Raw genomic sequence first — 23,521 nt, 5'->3', positions numbered from 1 at the left:
ATATATATTGGTTTATAAAATTCTAACATCTGTTTTTTTCCCGAGACACTTATAAATTTTATCGTGCAAAGTTCATCAGAGTGATTAGTACTTTTACAATGTATTGTATTCAAATAATTAATTAATAAGTAATACTTTATCTAACTTTGGATTAAATAACGCCATTAAACAATTTATCGTTATGAAATCTATAGTAGAATTAATTGTTAATTATCACTTTTATCGAAGACCTTTTGCTTAATAATATAAAATAGATTTGATTTATCAAATAAGATTTTCGTTTTTAGGGCCTTTAGGCAGACTCAACAAGCTTCTGATAATCTATTTTTTGAATAGTAAAGTAGTATAAGTAAAGGCAAATGGAACGAGCAATACCACAGGGCGGTATTATCTTACCACCACTTTGGGTCATTATTGTTAACTGTATTCTTATTGAACTGGACAACAGAGGGATAAAAGTTGTTGCTTAGTAAGTGATATTATTTCCAACGCTGTTGTGATACTCAATAACTGGGCCACTGACAGTGGTCAGGAGTAAATCCAAGAACTAATACTATTCACAATAACGGCAGAGATTCTAATCTTTAACTTGTCGCGTTTAAAGAACTTCAAAATCGCCTATTCAAACAATGCCAAACATTTTGGAAATAATCTAAACTCCAATTTATAATGTGGGTGGGAAGTCCCATAAGGCATTTTAGAATAATTAAAGTAGACCACAAAGATCCTATGGGGTAAATCTTACGAGAACTGGTTAAAAAGCCTCATTAAAATGAGCATGTCTTACAACGACTTCATTGTCGTTGTAAGGCTTTTGTAGAAATTAGATCCAAATATCTTGGAAGTGATATTATTTTAAATGTAGCATTCCTCAAGAACACTTATTGGTAAATTCTCTGGAGCAATTTCATTGCCATCGTCAGGAATTTGTAGAACTTATATACAAATACCTTGCAAGTGATATTATTCCCAATATAATATCCCTCACGAAGACTGATTTCTAAGTAAGGAATTATGCCAGGGAAACTGGACTTCTGTATGTTTATTTCATCAAATTTAATATAGTACACATCCTCCTATCAATATGGAGTTAAGAAAGCAACGGGCGCCTTCTACACCTGTTGTAATATGTTCGGCATTAAATAGAGGCATAGTTCCTACATAGTTAAAAGAATGAAAGAACAGATGTTTTAAGAACTAGTCCCTCAGAAGATCGAAACACTATATTGGAGGCGTAGCAAAGCTTAAATCATTGGGAATTTGGTGATCAAGAACATATGGACATGCTTAGATTGAAAGCCTACAGCAGCCAATCTGAGTTCTTTCCAGGAACTATTAGTGTAAATTCATTAGATATGATTCCAAAATGAACTGCATTTTTGGTTTTGATGTCTTCTGCGAATAAGCTGTGTTAAGTATCTCTCACCGTTTTCCCAATATATGCAGTGTTAATCAGGCTGAAAGCAGAAATAGCAGTACACTGAGTGTAGGCAAATATGCAAGTCATATTGAGCTCTCCTTCAAAAAAAGGAAACGACGATCCTCCATCTTTCCTGCGAGTACCTTGCTTTAGAAGCTTAGGAAAATATATTCCACGCCAGTTACTTCATATATCTGGTGATTTATATGGTCTTAACTTAATAACTCCTTCAATTTTACCATGGCTCTAATATTATACAATATAAGTGGAGTCTCTTCGACTGTCTCATTGAAGTAAACTACCACGATAACCAACCAATGTAAGGTTCTTCATTATTGCAATGAAGTGATTCATGCCTGGAATGTAGCTTTTTCTGTTAGCGTAAAAACACACGCACGGTACTAAAAATTTAACTTCTGCTTTCTGGATCCCCTCGCTAGACGGATATTTTTATATAAAACTTTTTATCAGTTTAAGAAATTCTTCTTTCTAGGTCCCTTATGAATATCTTGAGAAAATTTTATTTTACTATATCTGGGACCTATCGCGCTTTCAGAGAAATGATAAAAGCAGAATGACAAAGTCAATAAATACATATTTACAATTAAAGATGTGCAATTAAATGAAAGATTTACTCCAAATTAAAATCATTTAAACTTACCTTAGCTTTCAAATCTCCAAGTGTATGAACATAAGCATCTGTCTTGTCCAAACCTCTTAATTTCCGTTTCAGAGTATGTTTCAAAATACGAACCTTCTTCAGCAAAGTTTCACGCACTAAATCGGCATCTTTAGAAAATGACGAAATCGAATTGGCAGCCTTTTGCCAAACGCGAATTTCACGTCTTAAATCTTTAATCTCTTTTGGTTCGTTGAGACGCAATGATTGAATGTCTCTAAAAATTAAACGTAAATAGAGACAACTCTGTAGGACAGTTAAAATTACACCGGGTATGGTGTGTTCAACAAATTTCATAAAACTAACGCCCTAGAGAAGAAATTTTCAATATTAGTATTTGAATATTGAAGCAGATAAATTCAAACTTACATTGGTCGCTATAAAATGATTTGAACAAATAATTATACTAATGGGATCACCGATGGGTGTAAGAGAACCTCCAATATTTGAATGCACAATAATACCCATTATAACTGGCACAGGATCTAGACCCATAACTTCACACAAACGTATAGCCACGGGTGTCATTAATATAACGGTGGTCATGTTATCCAAAAAACTCGAAACAAAACAGGTTATAATACATAAGCTATAAATCATGGGCCATGTTTTGCCCTGGGAGATTTCATAAGCCACAACAGCTAAGTAATCGAAGACACCGGTTTCGGTTAAAATACCCACTAAAATCATCATACAGAAGAGCAAAGTTAATAACTCCATATCCATCCATTGTACAATTTCCTCCATATTGGGACGATCATCAAAACAGGCCAAAACAGCAATCGACAAAATAGAACAAACAATTGCTACAAAAGTTCTTTCAAAGACCTAATGAAAAATATGATTAAAACTAAAAATTTATGAAAAGAATTTTTTTTCAGGAAACGCACCTCCCACACTAATAAAGCATAGAATGTCAGCAAAATGAAAGCCGCCAATAAAGTGCCAGTTGTCACATTTATAATCAGGGGATTATAAATAATTTTAACCGCCATGTCTTTCCTAACATTAGAGAAAATTCTCAAACGCATTATCGTATCCTTACTATCCAGATCTTGCATGACATCATCGGTCATAGTGTAAGTAAAGTTACGCAATAACACAGGAGCATAATCGAAAAGTTCCTCATTGACTAAGGGTATCAGCCAGGGTTGTAAAATGTCCTTTGGAATAAAAATTTTTTAATAATATTAAAAATAATTTTATTATTTAAAAACTTTACCTTAAAACTAGTTTGATTTTCAAAACCATTTGTATAAGATATTTGTGGTTGTATGGTTAGAAAACTTTCCGTTTCATTGGCATCATAGAAGGACTCATTAAATGTACCATATATTTTCAAATTAAAATCTCCCGTAGGTTTTGTATGTAAAATGAAATCTGTAAAAAAAATGTCCACAAAAATTAAATATTTCAAATAGTATTATTTAGTTGAAAAATTTTCCTTCTCACTTTTCCCTTTTTCCTGTGGCACTTCCAAAGTTTTTTCCAACAAATGTTTTTCCTCGAAAGCCATAAACACCACAGCCGAAAATATCCAAAATGCCAATAAACCATAACGTTTTGCCAGTTTAATGCGGTTACGTTTTTGTTTATTTTTCGCTTTGGCTTCTTCTTTGTCAATGTGTTTTTGCACGCTATTACAGTGGGGCATTTCATGATCCGAATGAGTGCCTTCATCGTCGGTACTTTAAGGGGAATAGAGTTTTAATATGTATGTTATTTTATTAAATATTTTAATTATTTACCTTTTTCGATCGTTTTCATTTTGATTTGAACGCGGTAAATTTTTAATATTTATAAACTCTGAACCAGCAAAACTTTTTTCATCTTCATGGCTGGATTCAAATTCGTTGGGAAGGATTGATTCATCATCGGTGGGTACGGCAGATCCTAAAAAACAAATACAATGAGACAATAATTCAAATATTTAGATCCTTTTTATTTCATTGAACCGATATCAACAAGTGGTGAATTTAACCATTCCTCATGTATCTAGACCCTACTGTAACAAGAAAGCAAGTACGAATGTATAGTCGGGTATAGCCGCATATATGATACCCTATAACAAGCTGTATGTCAAAAATTGGGATTATTAAAAAAATAAAGCATTTGGTTTGTTTTTTACTTTATTCCGGAATATATTAACTCATTTTTGACATAAAAAGAGATTTTTTACAACAGAGCTCAAAGGGGAGTAGGGGAAAATATGGGCCTATCCTTAAAAATTTTGGTAGAGAAATTCACGTCTACTTCAAAGTTATTTGTGTAGAATTTAAAAGTGTAATTAGTGTTTTTTGGTGTATTTTGCCCTTTAAGTCATTTTCCGAAGGGAGCTTTTATGGGCGCTAGGGTCAAATGAGGCCCGATCATTACAAAAATCGCTAATGTCATTAAAAATTCTATAAAACTAAGTTTTGCCGACTTTTGTTAATATAATAGAACATTTAACTTAATAGTGAGACCAAAGGTCCCATTCGTTGGATACGGTAGTATGGCGACTACGCGAAATAATGGACCGATTTTATCCATGTTCAATTGGCTTTGTCTAAAAAAGAGTGTGTGAAAAATTTCATCCAATTATCTTGAAAATTGCGACCTGTACATTGCACACTAGGTTTACATGGACAGCCAGCCAAGCGGAGGGACATAGCTTAATCGAATTAGAAAATGATTCAAAGCCGATTGGTATACTTTAAGGTGGGTACAGAACGAATATCTTTGTATGTTACAAACATCAGCACAAACTCAATATACCTAGAGTGGTTTAGGGTATAAATAGCTACAGTACAGGAATGTCGATACATTTTTAATATGAGCACCTGCCTTGAAGGCTTTATCTCACGGTGGTCTTTTTCATCCACTTGGTAGACTTGAGAATGGTCTACCATCACCCCTTTGTTCTTCAATGAAGAACGCAGGTGGCAATTTTTGTACATTGGTTTTGGCCGGTCCATGCTGGAGTACTTGAGATATCTAATCTCTTGACCATTGTATGGCCTCTGTTAATTCGGCAACAGCACCTAGAGAGATGTAACCGGTAGACCGAAGTACGATTCATCAATAAGCCGTTCTTACTCACAGGGACACACTGTGGTAATTCTGAAATGAATACAGGTAATTCTGAAATTACAGGCTTAAAAATGTGAGCACAGCTAAGAAATTAAAAATAAACAAGTTTTGTATGTATATCCACGAACTTTTGATTAATATATAATAACCTATAACTTATAGGTTCATTATCGACCCTACCCCCATATATGGTCCCCTGCAAAAAATTACGTTAATTTCAGTATGAACCAAATTTTATGAGGCACTATGTCTCATATATGAATTGATCTTAGACTATTTCAATTGTTTGTTCCCAAGTAACGAAAACTTGAAATTTGAAATTCAAATTAAATTCATTTCAAAATACTCATAAATTACAAACAGATAATATCACATTTTCTTTCTTCAACTGACAATTTGCACAAAAAATTAACATAATTCCCTGAGAAAAACGTTTTATAACTGAAAAATAATTGTTTGCTTCCCTGTTTATTAACAGTAAATTTTACAATATGGTTTTAAACACAAAATTAATTAAGATACAATTGTTAAAAGATTATAGGTAATTTTTTCATTACTTGTATAAAACTTGTATAAAATTTTATATTTTATTTTCCCGCCGTTGTAAACAAAATTCATTTTAACTAAATAAACCATAAAAATGTCAATGTCACATTGAACTAAACTGCAACCGATAATTTATGGTTCCATACATCAATTTTTTATTTGTAAACGAAAATTTAATGCAAAATTAAACCTTGAAGTTTAATGCAGTTGTTGCTTGTGTTTATTTTACTAAGAAGACGTCACTCAATATTTCAAGAGTTTATAATCTTGAATAATAATCTTAATTCAATAATATTCGACCATTAGTGTCACAACAAGAAATAAATCGAACGGAAAAGAAATGCAAAAAACATTTATCGTAAATATATAGTCAGTCATTCGTTGAACAAGATAGTTGCTTGTAAGTAATAAATAAGTACTTGTACAAAAAACAGATATGATATTTACAGAAAATTGCTGTTTTTACAAATAGTCAAAGTATGCTTTAGGGGGCGGAAATAGTTCTATTCGTTTTCCGAAAACATTTATAACTTGTGTTGTTAGTTAGCTAGTAAGTTAATGACAAAAACCAAAATGGTGGTGATGTTCCTCCATCATCTATTATTGATTTTCATTTGATGATGAGTTAACAAAGAAATCATGTGTTTCAAATTGTTTTGATGTCAAAGGTAATACACCAAACCAAACCACACACACACTCATACACTCACCCACCTTGTGATAAACACAATCAAAATTTGACAATATGACAATAGAAGAAGTTTTTAATGAATTTATGTTTTTCTTTTCTTCAATGAATGAAAGAATATTTTCAAAATAAATTTGATTTCTCGAACAATACAATGTTTATTTAAATAATCAAAAATTATCTATAATTTAGTTAACATTGTTGTGAGTGTTAAATTAAAAGATAGACGTTAAAATAATATTTATATTGAATATTTTCTTAAATTTGTCAAATTAACTAAAAACACACATAGTAATTTTTTATACTATGAGACCTTACAATAGGGTCTAAACGAATAAATAAACGGTTAATGTATTCATCAGCTCCCCTTTATACATACCCAGTAAAATGAGTATCGTAAGTAATGTAGTTATTTCATACGTTACTTGGTAATGAGTTGTCGTTATCAATAACTTAAATTGATTTATTTGAAAAGAATTTGTAGTCAGTTGTCTACAGCGTATGTCCAATAAGGAATTAGTTAGCATTTTTTACCGTAGTCGATCTTGGAAGTTTTTTCAAGAAATGTTGATTTTCCAGAAAGAATGATAAAATTACTTTTTAATGGGGCATTGAATAGACTAGCAAATATTAAAAATAACTGTAAAACTATTTTTAAATCCGGAAAAGTTCGGTAATGAGATTTGTAACCTGTTATATTTTGGTCTCCGTCGAACAAAAATAAGTAGTTATTCACCAAAAAAGTAACTACTTATACTTTTCTCCAATATTACTTGCCTACTTACGGGGTAAGTAAAGATTTTGTTGGGTACATATACATGTGTTAAACGGACTATTGTCAATTCATAGTTGACACCATCTCCATTTATGGGTTCTTTTAGAAAATCAGTTTTTTGTTAATACGATGATTTGATGGAGTTCTTAATGAACATTTTGTTCAAATTTTGTTCACCCAAAAAGTAACTACTTACACTTTTCTCCAATATTACTTGCCTAGTTAACAGGTAAGTTAAGATTTCGGTACTATGCATGTGTTAACGGAATACTGTTTAAGAGGATCAATTCATCTCCGTATAAGGATTCTTTTAGAATATCAGTTTATTGTGAATACGAAGATTCGATGAAGTTCTTAATGAACATTTTGTTCAAATATTAATCTATTAAATAATAAAGGATTTTTAATGTTTTTTTATAAATAAATTTAGTAATTTGGTTAGGTTGATAGGAGGATATACTACATGAAATCCGAAGAAATACACCTAGACCACTATCGTGCCTGTTCCGTTCCAGAATTACATTGTCCTCTCTACATTCGTCAACATGTTTAATTTCGTATTGCTGTGACCGTATATCCACGCAGAATACGTATCATCATACAAACCTCAGGCTTGCTCATTTTGAGCTTCCATCAGGATCAACCCATAAAATCTTTGTGGGTATAACCACGCCTTTTCTATACCGACTACTGCGCCATGACCCGTGGTACCTATATAATGTAAACCTATCCTCTGGGAGAGTGTTCAGTTAAAGCTTTCTTACATACGCCTGATATCTTCGTAAATGGCTTCGGGCTATCGGTTAATATATTAAGCCCTGTTTATTCTATTTCAATTTACAAATTTCGTTATTGTTTGGACTTCTCTCTGGAAGCTTGTGATATGTTTAAAGCTTCTTCTCCTGTCTTTGATAGGTGTCGATATGTTTTTTTTTAATACATTCCCCAAGTGGTGCTAGAGAATCCGACTTCGCAGCACCGGACCTCATGTATTATGTGATGATTTACAATCGGAAGTTTTTCGCCATCGAATGTCATATCCCGTTTTAGTAAAGAATGTCATATCCCGAATGTCATATCCCGTTTTGAGAATGAAAATTTTAATTCCTTGTATGTACCAATATCGTATTGTCATCAGCGCAATTTATTGTATGTACAACGTCCGGGCATGTTAAGGGATTAGAGATGTAGAAATTAAACATTTTTTTTTGAATTTTTTGAACATCAATAGGTATAGGTTTAAAAGGGTTATGCACCATAAAATGTGTATATCTTCTGGGAAACTATGAATTTCATTACGATTCCCTTCAAAAAGTGAATATTCAGAGAAACAAATACTAGGGCAGTAGTAAATTATATGCTTGATCTTTACTTCCTCCTTATCTTTGCATAATGGACTAATGATCCATTATATATTACTGTCCCACTTACTGACAAAGGTCCTAACTGATCAAATGCCCCTGTTAGCATCTCTATCAGAATCTACAGAATGTGTTTACCCAGGCCTATAAACATAGGGCCTTTAATACTTTGACATCCAATCTACTATTCCTGGACTGGTTAATGAAGACAGGGATTCTTTCGAATAGTGACAAATGAGAGGTTTCCCATTCATTTACTATCATCTATGTATACCAAGGTTTGAACCTAATTGAGCCAGATCGTCTGCAACCTTATTACCGATATTACAACGGCCTAATAACGTCCCTTAGAGCATTTATACAATCAACAACCTGGCGCGAATGTATCGTGTGAGAACTGAATGCTCTGAGAGCAGCTTGACTACCAACATAAATTTTTCACAAATGATTCTGGATCGATAGGATTCAGCATCAGTTCTGTTCGCTTTTCAAATCGCTCGGATACCTGCATGAAAGACACTACATTCGTCACGGAGTCTGAAGTACCATTTTATGTTCATATCAGCGATCCATCTTGAACTCTACTATTCCTGGAGTTAGACTCTTCTGTGCTACCAAAAAGTCTTTCTGATACAAGACAATATCTACTTTGAAATTCTATTAGATGGGTTTTCCCAAAATCTAGTCCGTGACTAACGAAGAATCGCAGACCAAAATTACCTAATTCTTTTTAATACATTATGATTTCTTTTTTATTTTTAATTGCATTAAGCACACGATTCGTTCAGAAAAGTACCTAATAACATAATTAATTAATTAACTTAGCTTATACGTATTCGTTTAATTTCTTTAATTAATAGTAAAAATCTAGAGTTATATACAATACATTATTACAAATTAGTCACAAAAAAACAACGAAATTAAAACAAAAATAATAATTTTATATTATTTAAAGAATTTTTAAATATACAAAATTTATGCAAAATTTATATTTTTTGCAATTGATATTAATCGTTTTTTGATTTAATATATTCAAAATTATTCATATTGTATCTTCTAGTATATTGGATTGTAAACAACATTTGAAGTCCGACCAGCTTTGATTATCTATTGGTGTCTCAAAGTGAGAGTTTCAAAGAAATTCGTCTCGCGTGCGAAGCTGTTTTTACTTTTTTATTTTGCCTTTGAGTTAGAAAGTGGTTGATGACTTTTAAATTTGATATTTTGTTTATAAAATTTAAATTTTTGATTTTGGAATTCATAAAATAGGTTATGTGAGAATGGAACACTAATATATATATATATATAAATACATTTAGTGCACAACTTAAGACTGTAGGATTATTTTTAATTTCAAAACATTGACCATTTTCAGCTATAACCATTTCCCATCTATCTAGCAACATATGTATTCGGTTTCAAAAGAATTCTTATCTTTTTCCTATCTATCTAGCAACATATGTATTCTGCTTCAAAAGAATTCTCATCTTTTGAGACCATAAACGAATCAAGCTAATTTCACATAACCTGTTCTGAAATAAAGTAGAGAGAGCCTTCGTTTGAAAAAAATCTAAACCAGTGAAAGGCAAAGAGTAAAAAATTTGTTATCTGACTGGTTGTGTTTGGTTTTTATATAAGTGTGAACATTGGTTCTCGTGAAAGAAACAGTACAAGAGAGCTCACTGCGTTTCGATGGTCTAGACCACAAAGTATACAGAGGTGTCACCTTTGACGTTTAAAAAAGTCTAAAATGTAGTATTGTCATTTATTGTTTTATAAAACTAATTTTTGTTGATTTTTGTTGACATTATAATACATTTAACGTAATTATGAGCCTAAAGGCCCGATTCGGGGGGTACGGTTGTATGGGGGCTAGGAGAAATAATGGACCGTTCGTCCTTGAACCAAAAAAGAGCATGTGCCAAATTTCATCAAATTATCTTGAAAATTGCGACCTGTAGCGTGCGCACAAGGTTTACATGGACACACAGACAGACGGACGGACGGACAGACGGACATAGCTAAATCGACTAAATCGAAGTGATTTTGAGGCTAATTATGTAATTATGAGCCTAAAGGCCCGATTCGGGGGGTACGGTTGTATGGGGGCTAGGAGAAATAATGGACCGATTTGAACCATTTTCAATAGCGTTCGTCCTTGAACCAAAAAAGAGCAAATTTCATCAAATTATCTTGAAAATTGCGACCTGTAGCGTGCGCACAAAGTTTACATGGACACACAGACAGACGGATGGATGGACAGACGGACATAGCTAAATCGACTAAATCGAAGTGATTCTGAGGCGATTGGTATACTTTAATGTGGGTCTAGGACCAATATTTTTGGGTGTTACAAACTTCTGCACAAACGCATAATACACTCACCACTATAGTGGTGTAGGGTATAAAAATAGTGTGAAACTTGTGCCGAAAGAGATAGAGTTTTTTTGCTGGTGACGTCTCTGTATACCCTGTGGTCTAGACTGAACAACCTTAGGTTTAAGCAAATCTTTTAAAGCTACATCATTGTAAAAAGTTTTAACAGGTACCGAAACATTAGACGTTTTTAGCCAATAATCACTCCAAACAAATCATTTGAATGTGATAGATCGGAACTTTGGTTTTGATATACATAGTTTCGAGACAAACACGGGTTTCTTTCATAGCGTTAACCCGAGCGTTGATGACCAAACCTTTCGAATGTTTTATTACTTTTTTGTTTGATTGTCGATATCTCATAATAGTTAGGATTTCTAGGACTGCCCCTAGGTAACTTCTAAGGCCTATATTTTGGTTGCCAAATAAAGTTGACAAAGATCGGTTGACAGATTCGCTCTATATGTCATTTAAACAGATATATATATACTAAAGATTTTCTGACAAGTATATTTGTCTATGGTCGTCAAAGGGTTAAAGCTGCATTTTGAAGATACAAAAGCATTTTTTTCAAGTTCTCTCAAATTTCTTGAATTTGCAAGAGTTGACAACTATATACATGTAGCAATACTTCCAATTCTCGTTCTTCAAACCTCTTTCGTTGCCATGGGCGATATTTTGACAAGTCATCACTTGTGAAATATTAGGCAGCAAAGTGTTTCAATTATTATGCAAACTAGAGTCTCACCTAAAAATATTGATAACAAATTTATATACGAACGTAGTCTAGGTACACATTTTTAACGTTTTTAGAAGTACTTAGGAAAAACCATATGCTTTTATTTACACAACATTGTAACACATGTTTTAACATATGCGGAGAGTAATTCATATTATTGAAGGCGATAACTGAATAGAAATATTTTTATATGATACTCAAAGTATAATACCAGGAATTTTAACTTAATACAGAAAAGTCGCAGTTTAATCATATTAGCATAAGTTTTTTGTTTGTATTTCCTTATATATACTTTCTTTGTTAATTGGCCACTATTTACTTACGTAACCCCCAAAATACAGCAATTAAATTTTTTTTGTATTTTAAAATAAATTAATCCCAATGGCTGCACATTCTTTTAGATGTTGAAAGAAAAACTCAGCAATAATTAGTTTGTAAGGTGGCGATCAAAATGATCGATTAATCTTTTGAGAATAAATGAATATAAATTGTTTTTATTTGATATTGAATAAGTAGTATATTGAAAATTAATTAGTTTTTCTTAAAATAACACAATAAATTGAACAAATAAATGAATACGCTCACGATGAAGAATTGTGCAATTTCATTTAAAAATTAGTTTTTGAAAATATGTATTTAATAGGTTTTTGAAAAGAAAATGTGTATAGTAAGATCATATGATACCGTTAATCTGTTACTGTATAAAATAACAAGTTAGAAGTTATAGTAATACCCTACACCTGTATACGAATAAAATGTGATTTAGTTTTCATATTAAAGCATATAAGTTGAATTGAATACCTTGCCTCAGATACATCTAATAAAACTGTGGATATTTAAGTTAAATTTTGAAGGGGGCTTTTTATAGGGGCTAGGGTCAAATGAGGTCCTATTACTATAAAGTTCATGAGGGTCATCAAGTCTATTATAGAATATTTAACATAATTATGAACTTAGAAGCCCTATTCGTCGGCTTCAGTTATATGGGTGCTAGGTGAAATAATGGACCGATGTTAACCATTTTCAACAAACTTCATCTAAGGTACCATCAAAGATCATGTGGCAAATTTTATTGAATTATCTCCAAAATTGCGACCTGTAGTTTGATTACAAGGTTTACAAGCCCTATTCGGGAGTACTGTTGTATGGGGACTAGGTTAAATAATTAACCGATCTTAAACATTTTTAATATTCTTTGTCCCTGGAACAATAGAATATCATGTACCAAAATTTGAATTATCTTCAAAATTGCGACCTGTAGTTTGATTACAAGGACATAGCTAAATCGACTTAGAAAATGATAGGACCAATATTATTGTACGTTACAAACATTGGGACAAACCCAACATACCCTCCCCACTACTTAAAGTGGTGTAGAGTATAATTGAAGATATATTTGAGTTAGTAAGTAAGAACTTTCTTGTATACTTGGGTACTTTAAAGTAACGACTGACCCAAATATCGCTTACAAAGGGAATACAAACACGCCCCTGTTTTTACTCTAATTTACAAAGAGGACATTCGTGACGAAGAAGGAATTACTTTCAACCAGGTGATTAGAAATTTTTATCTTTTTTAGATGGGTTTTATTCATGTACATAATGTGCTTTCGTTTACAACCACGCAGATTGCATGATCTCTGTGGATTTGGCAACAGCACCTAAAGACTAAACGGTATAACGAAACAATTCCATCAAATAAGTCAAATATAATTTCTTACTCACAGTGAATATACTGTGGCAAATTTGGCTATAACAACCAGCGGGTCTCACCCAGAGATACAAGCCGAGACGGCTCAAATCGGTAGCAGCTGGCCGTCGGTAATATCTTGCAAGCCGCGCCTCTGTCGACTTTTTTCGGCACAAAAGCTAAGCCGGCTTAAACGTAGCCGCTGATAAAGGTTGGAATCGTACATGTATTTCAAAAAATAATTTAACCAATTTGAAGGGAGTTGCCACTTATTTAAAATCTTATGGCAAATTGAAAAGAGTTGTCACACAATATTGTGCTAATATTAAAATAGTGAAAACTACTATAGTAATGACCATTTTGTGTAGAAAAAACACCGCCGATATTTTCTATAATAAACCGCCGACCTCAAAATAGTTGCGTCGCAGTCGCTGATCATTTTACATTGGCTTCATATCATATAAGCATGACACCAACTTATTCCAACGCTTAGTCCCACAGTCATCTGTTGTTTCGTCAACAGCTCTGAACTTATACCGAAATATTTCACTGCGAATCAGTTTTTTCACCAACATTTCCTTTATTGAGTTTGGGTTTAAACAACAGCCATCACGTGCACTCTGAAGAGACCTTTGCCATAACAAGGATAAAACAAAGTCAGCCCCGTGGACTATTAGTTTCATTAAGATAACGTGCCTCAAGGTTTGGTCTATGAGAGGTATGTAAAATAATAAACATTAGTACGATAAAAGATCGCTTTTTCGAATTTCATAAAGATATCAAAACCATTACACCTCCCCCCCTCTACATTGATGTAGGGGTATAAAAATCATCAAAACTTTTATCCAAAAACAATTTTACTAAATCAAGCAAATAGCACTTGTATATAAACAATACTTCTTAATATGTTGATAAATATAAAGGATTTTATCGAAATTGTGTTAGATATGTTTTTTTTTTTTTTTTTGAAAATACCTACTTTTATTTTTTACAATTTCCAACAAATGTTTTTCGAAAATCTTGTATTTTATTTTGGTTTCCACTTTTGGCAAACAACCAAATTAATAAATAAAATTTAAATAAAAATAAACCAAAAAATATTTAAATTATTATTTTTGTTTTTATTATTAGAAAAAAATATACACAACAAGTATTTAGTTAGACTAAAACTCTATTTAATTATTTTCGTGTTTTTGTTGTTTGTTTATTTTGTTTTGTTTTGTATTCCCTGAAAATATTTATTAAATTTATGACTTCGGGTCATACCACATCAACTGTTGACCCAGAAATAACTTTAATGCTTGACCTTCAGGCAACAACAACAGCAATATGAGGAGCAAATAAAACCTGCTCGATATAATAACTAAACCATTAAAATCTCCATAATTATCATTATCAACATTATTACTATTATTGTTGTTGTTGTCATTATTAAGAGGATTTCATTTTATAAATATTATCTCTTCTTAAATTGGTGTGTTTTTCTTTTATTTCTTTTATCATTCTCTTTTTTATTATTATTGTCAAGTCTTTATGTGTTTTGTCATGAATAGTTGCTGTTGCTGTTGTCCATTTAAAATAAAAAATAATAAAAAACACTCACCATGTAAACGTTCATTTTCCATTTGAAATGAAACCATACTAGGATCATGTCTTATTTGAGGGGGTAAAGCACGCCATACTTGTAACGACTGTTCGGTAACTTGATCAGGTGGAACAACTAAATTTTGACTAGAACGACGCCTTTCTAATTCAATGCCTTTGGAGGGACTATTGCGTTTGATTTTACGAAATTTGTCCGTAAGACCCATTTTTATTTGGTATATTTTAGTAAAATTTTATTTTTTTTAGCACTTGTAGAAATTTTTTATCATAAAAAAATATTTAAAACATTTTCTTGTTTTTTTATATTATTTATGTATTTATAAAATTTTATTTTTTTTTATTTGTTGCTTTTTGCTTTATATTTTTGTTCACACTACCGTTTTGTTTCTTTCTTATTTGTTTATTTTAAAATGATTTTTTTCTAAAATACGTTTTCATGTTTTAACGTCTCTAAAACGACTAAAAGCATTTGTGTCTGAGGAATCTGTATGATTTAATGTTTCGTTAATTTTGTCCATGTTCACCATGGAAATAACGAAATTTCACCACATCAACCACCTACATTTTTATAGAAAAACAAATAAAAACAAACTGTGAATAGCGGCATTTAATCTCTCTCCAGCTTTCTCTGTCTAACTTTCTCACCCACTATTTTACACTGGAAGTATATTTTTGCGTACTTTTGCTCACTTATACATATTTACAGTTAACTGTACTCTCTCACAGGATTTACAACACATTATTCTCTGTTCATAAACATTTTAGGGGCTTACACGACCTAACGGTTATTTTGTTTATATTATTCTTTTGCATATTCACCCTGACTTTCTCATCCGGGTTTGTGTATGTGTGTTTACAAAGAGTATGGTGTAAATAATTTTGCGTTTGTATTGTTTTAAACCATGTCATCATTTTAAACCGCTTTACAAATGATTGCCGTAACCGCTTAATATGACACAGTGGAAAAGAGATAATAAATAAATGCTTTAGGTGGTTAGTTAGTAAGTAAGTTAGTTAGTTAGTTAGTTAGTTAGTTAGTTAGTTAGTTAGTTTGTTAGTTAGTTAGTTAGTCAGTTAGTCAGTTAGTCAGTTAGTCAGTTAGTCAATTAGTTAGTTAGTTAGTTAGTTAGTTAGTTAGTTAGTTAGTTAGTTAGTTAGTTAGTTAGTTAGTTAGTTAGTTAGTTAGTTAGGTAGTTATTTAGTTAGTTAGTTAGTTAGTTAGTTAGTTAGTTAGTTAGTTAGTTAGTTAGTTAGTTAGTTAGTTAGTTAGTTAGTTAGTTAGTTAGATAGTTAGTTAGTTAGTTAGTTAGTTAGTTAGTTAGTTAGTTAGTTAGTTAGTTAGTTAGTTAGTTAGTTAGTTAATTAGTTAGTTAGTTAGTCAGTTAGTTAGTTAGTTAGTTAGTTAGTTAGTTAGTTAGTTAGTTAGTTAGTTAGTTAGTTAGTTAGTTAGTTAGTTAGTTAGTTAGTTAGGTAGTTTGTTTGTTTGTTTGTTTGTTTGTTTGTTTGTTTGTTTGTTTGTTTGTTTGTTTGTTTGTTTGTTAGTTAGTTAGTTATCAATCGTTACCTGTTGAACGCTTGTATGTTTCACTGTTCCAGTATTTATATGCCTCAGCCCCACTGTATGCTGCCTTACTACTTTATTGTTGGTGCTGTCAAGTTCATTTCTTTATTTCTCTCTATTTCTTTTACATCTCTTAAGAATTGATTGCTTTGGCGTTTTGTTCTTTTTTCACATATTTTATTTCTGTCAAGTTGTTGTTGTTATTATTGTTCCGTTTTGTTTTGCTTTCTTCACGTTTCAGTGACAGGTGGTTATTGTTGCTGCTCATATTTTTATGTCAATAATTCTTGTTTTTCTACAAACACACATTTAAAGAAGATTTCTTTTTCGATTAAATTTCTTAGTGTCTACCAGACATTTCACATATCTCACTTGCTGCAACAAGTGTATTTTATAGGTTATAAACAAACTTGTTGTTTTTAATAATAAAAACCAAAAACAAATAAAATTTTATTGTGATGAGCTAAAAAATAATAATTTTGTAACAACATAAATAAGATTTTAAAAACTGGCTAATAAAATTATAATACAAAATTTCTTCGTGTTTGTTTTTGCAAAATTGAAACAGTCAATAAAAAAACATTTGTTTGTACCATGGTACGTATGACTGTTATATGAATTGCATGAAACATATTTAATATTCTATGACGTATGAGTGATTTTCCAGTTTCAGTGCAATTAATAATTGTCATACTGTAAAAATTATCATTTTTAAGAAATACAAAAAAAAATTTAATTAATTTAATGTTTCAGTAACCTTTATACACTCATTGACATTTTAACACAGATGACATTTTTAAGTTCATATTAAATTATTAATTGGTTTGGATTTTTCCGCTTTGGTTTTGAAAATGTAAACACAATATACATATATGTAGTTGTTTAATTACACAGGCCAACGAAATGAAGGTTTGTGAAAACTTTTCAAATAAATCAACTGATTTTAATGAATTTTTAGATGCTTAAGCTAAATGCAAAAGGCATTTTAAGATTCTGTTCATATATTAAGGACATAGTATTTAATTATAGTATTTATTATATTTTTTATATTTTCTAATGGGACTTTCTGGTTCTTCAAACGGTCTTTTTTAATATTGAGCCTAGAAACATGAAATTAAGAATGTAGAACACGGATTAGGTGAGAACATATAAAAGGGAACTTTCTTGTACATTTTAGTTAATCAAAAGGCATTTTTTGCTTTTTTGTTACATTTCCGTTCTTCAAAAGCTAAACATGAAATTAAGCATGTAGATCCCTGATTATGTGAGAATCTGTAAAAGAATACTTTTTGGTACTTGATCGTTCGTAAAAAGGTACTTTTTGAATTTTCTACAACATTGAACCTCTGACTAAAGTTTTTAACACATCATGATGAAGGGTATATAATATTCGGCACAGTTGAATATAGAACTCTTTTATTTGTTATTTTTGAAATGGTAGCACTTTCACATTAACTTGTGTAATAGCACACGTAAACTCGTTAACGTTTGTAAATTTTAAGTTTATGTCAAATTTAACAACAAAACACAACATACTTTAAAGTTTATTACCTTTTAAATTCCAAATACTATTTCAAACTAACAACTAATTTCATTCTAATTATTCCATTTGCTTAGACAATTACAATAGTAAACAATAGTAATAATTGAACACAAAAAGCTATCACTAATTTAAAGGCTTTCACAAAAATGACTTATGGTGTAATTAATATAAAATCCCAACAGTTTTCAAATTAATATATGTATTCCTTTTAGACAGCACTTTTAACTAAATGCAGAATTGGATATTTCAATTTCAATGGATATCAAATTCGATTATCTTTTCTACGATATAACTATATAGTATCGGACATTTACTAAATTGGTACAGATACTGCGAACTGCCAGGATATAATTGCTTTTCAAATGATTTTGATGAGTTATTTTATTTACACTCAAATGCAATCGAATACAAAAAACTAACTAAAAATATTTTTATTCGGTGATGAACGAACAAAAATTTCTCTCACTCATTCAATATCCTAAAATTATAACTAAATTCTACTATATTTGTAGAACTTATGTGTATAGGTATGTATATGATAATTAAGTTTAATTGAATTTTATTTGTCAACGCACACTTAATCCAAAACTAAGCATGAAAAAAGAAATAAAATTCTATAAAATAATCATTTTGATTTTTATTCATAATAACTTTTATAAAAACACTGTGTAATTGATATAATACAAATTATTTTTGTAATTGAATTTAATTAATTATGTCATATAATTATGTTAAAAAGTAACACATAAGTTTAATGGAAGCAGTCAATTATGTTTTGTAACCATATCAAATATCAGACAAAATTGAATGTTGACAATTATAAGTTTTTAAAAATGTGTTTAACATTAAACACTTTTCGTTAAGTTTACATACCCAGGAAAAACTTACATTGAAAAGTAATGAGTTAAAAAGCTAATAAAACCTCTTTGCACTACTTCTTTATTAGCATTTTGAGTCATTATTTTAACACGGTGATGTCATTGGAGGCAAGTACTTCTACGCTCGCTTACAAATAGGGAGTTAAAGAAGTACTTGCAATTTGTCTTTCAAAACAGTTGTTGAGTAAGTTGTTTTATTTTTAATAATAAAAAGAGCCAGCTAGAATACGAACCAGAGACTTCGGTTTGTCAGTCAAATGTTCTACTCACTGCACCAATGCTTAGCTATTTTATTGCGCGTCAAATAATGGTTTTCACATACAAAACTAATTTTGTTTTCTTTTTTGTGAAACACAATTTCTAACACGCAATTGAATAAAATGTGCCAACAAAATTACAAAGCCGAAAATAAAGTTCTATATCAGATTAGAAGAAAGTCATTACTAGAGTACTTCTAAGTAATGCTGACGGGAGGTAGTAGTCATTGAAAAGTAAGTGGTTAGGGAAGTACTACCCATTACCGAGTTTTTGCTGGGTAGTGTCGAGGAAGAGAGGTATATATTTGAGACAAATGTATCCAAATATTTGTACAAAAATATGGGGTTTAAGTGATTTTACACTTATAAAAAATAAATATATTTATGCGTAATACATTAGTTAGTTAGTTAGTAAGTTAGATAGTTAGTTAGTTAGTTAGTTAGTTAGTTAGTTAGTTAGTTAGTTAGTTAGTTAGTTAGTTAGTTAGTTAGTTAGTTAGCTAGTTAGTTAGTTAGTTAGTTAGTTAGTTAGTTAGTTAGTTAGTTAGTTAGTTAGTTAGTTAGTTAGTTAGTTAGTTAGTTAGTTAGTTAGTTAGTTAGTTAGTTAGTTAGTTAGTTAGTTAGTTAGTTATCTAGTTAGTTAGTTATTTAGTTAGTTAGTTAGTTAGTTAGTTAGTTAGTTAGTTAGTTAGTTAGTTAGTTAGTTAGTTGAGGAATTTTTTCTGAATTCTCTTTGAAGTTTCCTCCACACATAGAAACTTTTGTTTTAGAAACGCATTAATTGCATTGCATTTCCGAGTACGCGAGAAAGATGAATGATATTCTTTCTCTTTCTCTCTCACGCAATTTCAAAAGTTTCCTTGTGTCAACCGACAGTTAGTTGATTGATTCGATAATGTCGTGTATCTTGTTGTTGATTTGGCAACTGATGTTATTGAAAAATTATAAACAATTTGGTGTCAATTTCTTACCAAGCCTGTACAATTTCAAAACGCCTATCTTCCTACTGTGTAGCCATAAAATTTGGTAGAGTCACGTTTGCTCCTCTAAGACCTAATTATGTCGAATTTCATTGATACACTGTTATTATTTGTTTTTTTGAAGATTACAGTAATTTTCTTAAGGTTATTTTATTCAACTATGGTCAAATCCTTGTAAAATTAAGTATAGCGATGTCGAATAAGAAGAAATGATGTAGCAAGTTCGATCAATTATGCTTCGATGACCACCATACATTAATTTATAATTTTTAGTTGCATACAACTAAACGATTGCTTCGTAATAAATTTTTTATCATTTAAACTGTATTTCTAGGGTCCACTTGTTTGAAGGCTTCACGAAATCATGGGACGATATAGCTCATTTTCAATTTTAAACAAACCTTATATTCGACTTATTAAGTATTATATACTAACTATCAAATAATAAAAACAAAAAAAATATTTGAACAAATAAATAAACATGCACTTTTTTGTTTATTTTGTTTTTCATTTTAGGTATGTAGCAAAATAAAGTAATAAATATGTATACAATATATTAAAGGGTTTTTCAACATTTTGATCTCAAATAAGAGTAAAGTTGTTTTTCGTTATTGGGCTCAGCATTTTACATCAGTTGTACTTTCGTTTCACATAAAAGTAATCTTCTAATTAAAGAAAAGAAAAAATAATATTAATCGCTCTTATTAAGATCCCCTTTAATATACCGTTACCAAGTATGCATTTGAAATTATTTACTTATACACATTAACGGTCACAAACTAATCCACTAAAATTAACATGTCAATAAACTAACAATAAATTTGAACAGATGGTAGTAAAAATATAGCATAAAAATAACAAATTATTAATGTATGGACTTTTATATATACATATATACACAGAAGGGACACTACCTCAAACATAACTAATATGTAGTTATATTTTTTAACCAAACTGCATTCATTATAGTCGGACTTTTACAAACATTATTATTTATTACATATGTAAAAAGTACTTTATTCCCTTAAGAATATTATATTTCTTTGGTGTCCTTCCTAGCCGTTGATAATCCTTTAAATTACATATGTATAAGTATGTTTATATGAATGTATGTATGTGCCATATCCACATGAAAAATTTTATGTTGTAAGCCGTTTGATTCTGAACGAAAATCGTTCCTTTGGAATTGATATAAAAAAATAAGCTCCGATTTTTGTTAAAATTTCTGGGATTATTTATTATTATTTTTTTTCAACTTTCCTAATATGGATTTGTCAGTATGTAACTATAACATTCTAAATACATATGTATTACTCTAAAAGTACAACAAAATATGAACAAACAGGCAATCGTAACATTTCATTCACATGTCTACAAAATGAATTATAACATGCACAGTGGAGCTGATTAAAATAATTACAAATGCTAATTTTTATAGCGATAAATAAGTTAAATAAATAATAATATTATACTCGACTATGCCAAATCTAATATACCCCCCACACACACACACACACACACACACACACACAAAGAATATCAACTGGATTAAATTTTAAACCGATATCAACAAAATTAATAAGGGAGATAGGTTCAATTATAGACCGATTCTCATAAATTTCGTCAGAAAAATTTATTTAAAAATTTATTTTACCACTATAAGAGTTGAAGTCATTTTCTGAGGGTAGCCTTATATTTTCTAGTCTTTGGTTATGAAATTTCTCTATTAAACTAGTTTTTGTTAAATTTCATCACTATACACAGAGGTAAAAAGAAATATACAGGGCTGGTACCAAATTGACAACAAAGTGTTTGTAATTTTTCAACAACAGCCGTTGTCAAAGTATATACATACAACAATACATGTTCACTGAAAAATAATTATTTTTTTAATAACTAAATAATGGCAACGATGAAAACATATTATGTTATTAATAACCATTTAAACTTACAAATAACCATTATATGTTATATTGCTATATGTTATATAACCATTGTATATTATGTTCTTATAGATAACCATTATATGTTATGTTGTTCTATGTTCTCTATTCTCATTTGGTTTATAACATTAGTAGCTTTTTGTACACAGCATTGCCCGGGATTTTAAATGATTTATAATATTAAATCTATAGATCAATTACACTGTGATACAAAAGTGAAGAAAAATAAAATGCAGGCATTCTCATATACCAATTCTGTTTCGTTATAGTCCATAGAGTACGAATATATTTTTAGTTTTCCCCTATCACTTCGTTAACTTACTTTTTAAGAGCAAAAGATGCGAAAAGAGCCATTTTTGAAGTTTTAAATTTGAAAAATCATAAGTTTAGTAGTTTTCATCCGATTTTCAAATCCGATATTTTTTTAATGATACAAGTGTTGCCTTTTAATCCAAGAAAAGAAATCCAAAATTTATGGTCAAATGTCTGAGTTACGGTGGTTTAAGTAAAAAAAACTCACACTTTTTTAAAAAAATTTCATTTTCATCATGCTCTACTTTGACCATGAGGCAGTGAGTTCATCTTTTATTACTTTCCTGAAGAATCACATAAAGGAAGGTTTCTAAAACTTGTTATTTCATAAAAATCTATGAAAAACTGGATGATTTATGCCAATTTTTCTAATAGCATGTTCCTTGAATTTTTGGTTTTCTCCATACAAATTAATTTTGGTATAAAAATGTTTATAAACATTTTTTAAACTTGTTACAAAGAAAACCAGAAACATAAACGTTTTTGTATGGAAGAAATATGCTATATTGTTATAAAACTTAGCACAACTCATAACCGTTTTCATCGATTATCATAAATTGACGATCATTGGAAACCCAACTTAATGTGCCTTTTTTCAAATGTAATAAAAGCTAAAGTTACTGCTTCATGGCCAACGTAGAGCAGTATGAAAATTAAAAATTGTGAAAAAAAGTGTGAGTTTTTTTACTTAAATGGCCGTAACCAAGACATTAATCATAAATTTTGGATTTATTTTTTTGGGTTGAAAGACAACACTTGTATCTTTAAAACAAAATATCCAATTTGAAAATCGGTTGCAAACTACCATAAATATATTTTTTTAAAGTTAAAACTTCAAAAATAGCTCTTTTTCACATCTTTATGCCCTACACCACTATAGTGGGGAGGGTATTATACGTTTGTGCTGATGTTTGTAACATACAAAAATATTGGTCCAATACCCACCTTAAAGTATACCGATCGATTCAGAATCATTTTTTGAGTCGATTAAGACATGTCCGTCCGTCCGTCTGTCCGTCTGGCTGGCTGGATGTCCATGTAAACCTTGTGCGCAAGGTACAGGCCGCAATTTTCAAGATAATTTGGTGAAATTTGGA

At 30.6% G+C, this 23,521-nt stretch overlaps 1 protein-coding gene across 1 annotated transcript in view; it reads right to left on the bottom strand.

Annotated features, from left to right (window-relative positions):
* The window catches only part of LOC111679515 (P protein), a 17,264-nt gene extending 1,985 nt beyond the window's left edge, over nt 1-15,279 (bottom strand). Inside the window, exons 1-7 of the mRNA XM_023441086.2 lie at nt 14,949-15,279; nt 3,848-3,992; nt 3,552-3,787; nt 3,322-3,479; nt 2,990-3,262; nt 2,469-2,927; nt 2,082-2,408 (exon numbers count right to left, since the gene is read on the bottom strand). Coding sequence (XP_023296854.2) covers nt 2,082-2,408; nt 2,469-2,927; nt 2,990-3,262; nt 3,322-3,479; nt 3,552-3,787; nt 3,848-3,992; nt 14,949-15,156 — 1,806 coding nt within the window. The 5' untranslated portion in view covers nt 15,157-15,279. The remainder of the gene's footprint in view (nt 1-2,081; nt 2,409-2,468; nt 2,928-2,989; nt 3,263-3,321; nt 3,480-3,551; nt 3,788-3,847; nt 3,993-14,948) is intronic.
* Nucleotides 15,280-23,521: the final 8,242 nt, after the last annotated feature.

The sequence above is a fragment of the Lucilia cuprina genome, chromosome 2 (assembly GCF_022045245.1).
Source record: "Lucilia cuprina isolate Lc7/37 chromosome 2, ASM2204524v1, whole genome shotgun sequence".
NCBI classification, from domain to species: Eukaryota; Metazoa; Arthropoda; class Insecta; order Diptera; family Calliphoridae; genus Lucilia; species Lucilia cuprina.
The sequence above is the reverse complement of the archived record's forward strand: the minus strand, read 5'-3'. Positions and strand labels throughout refer to the sequence as shown.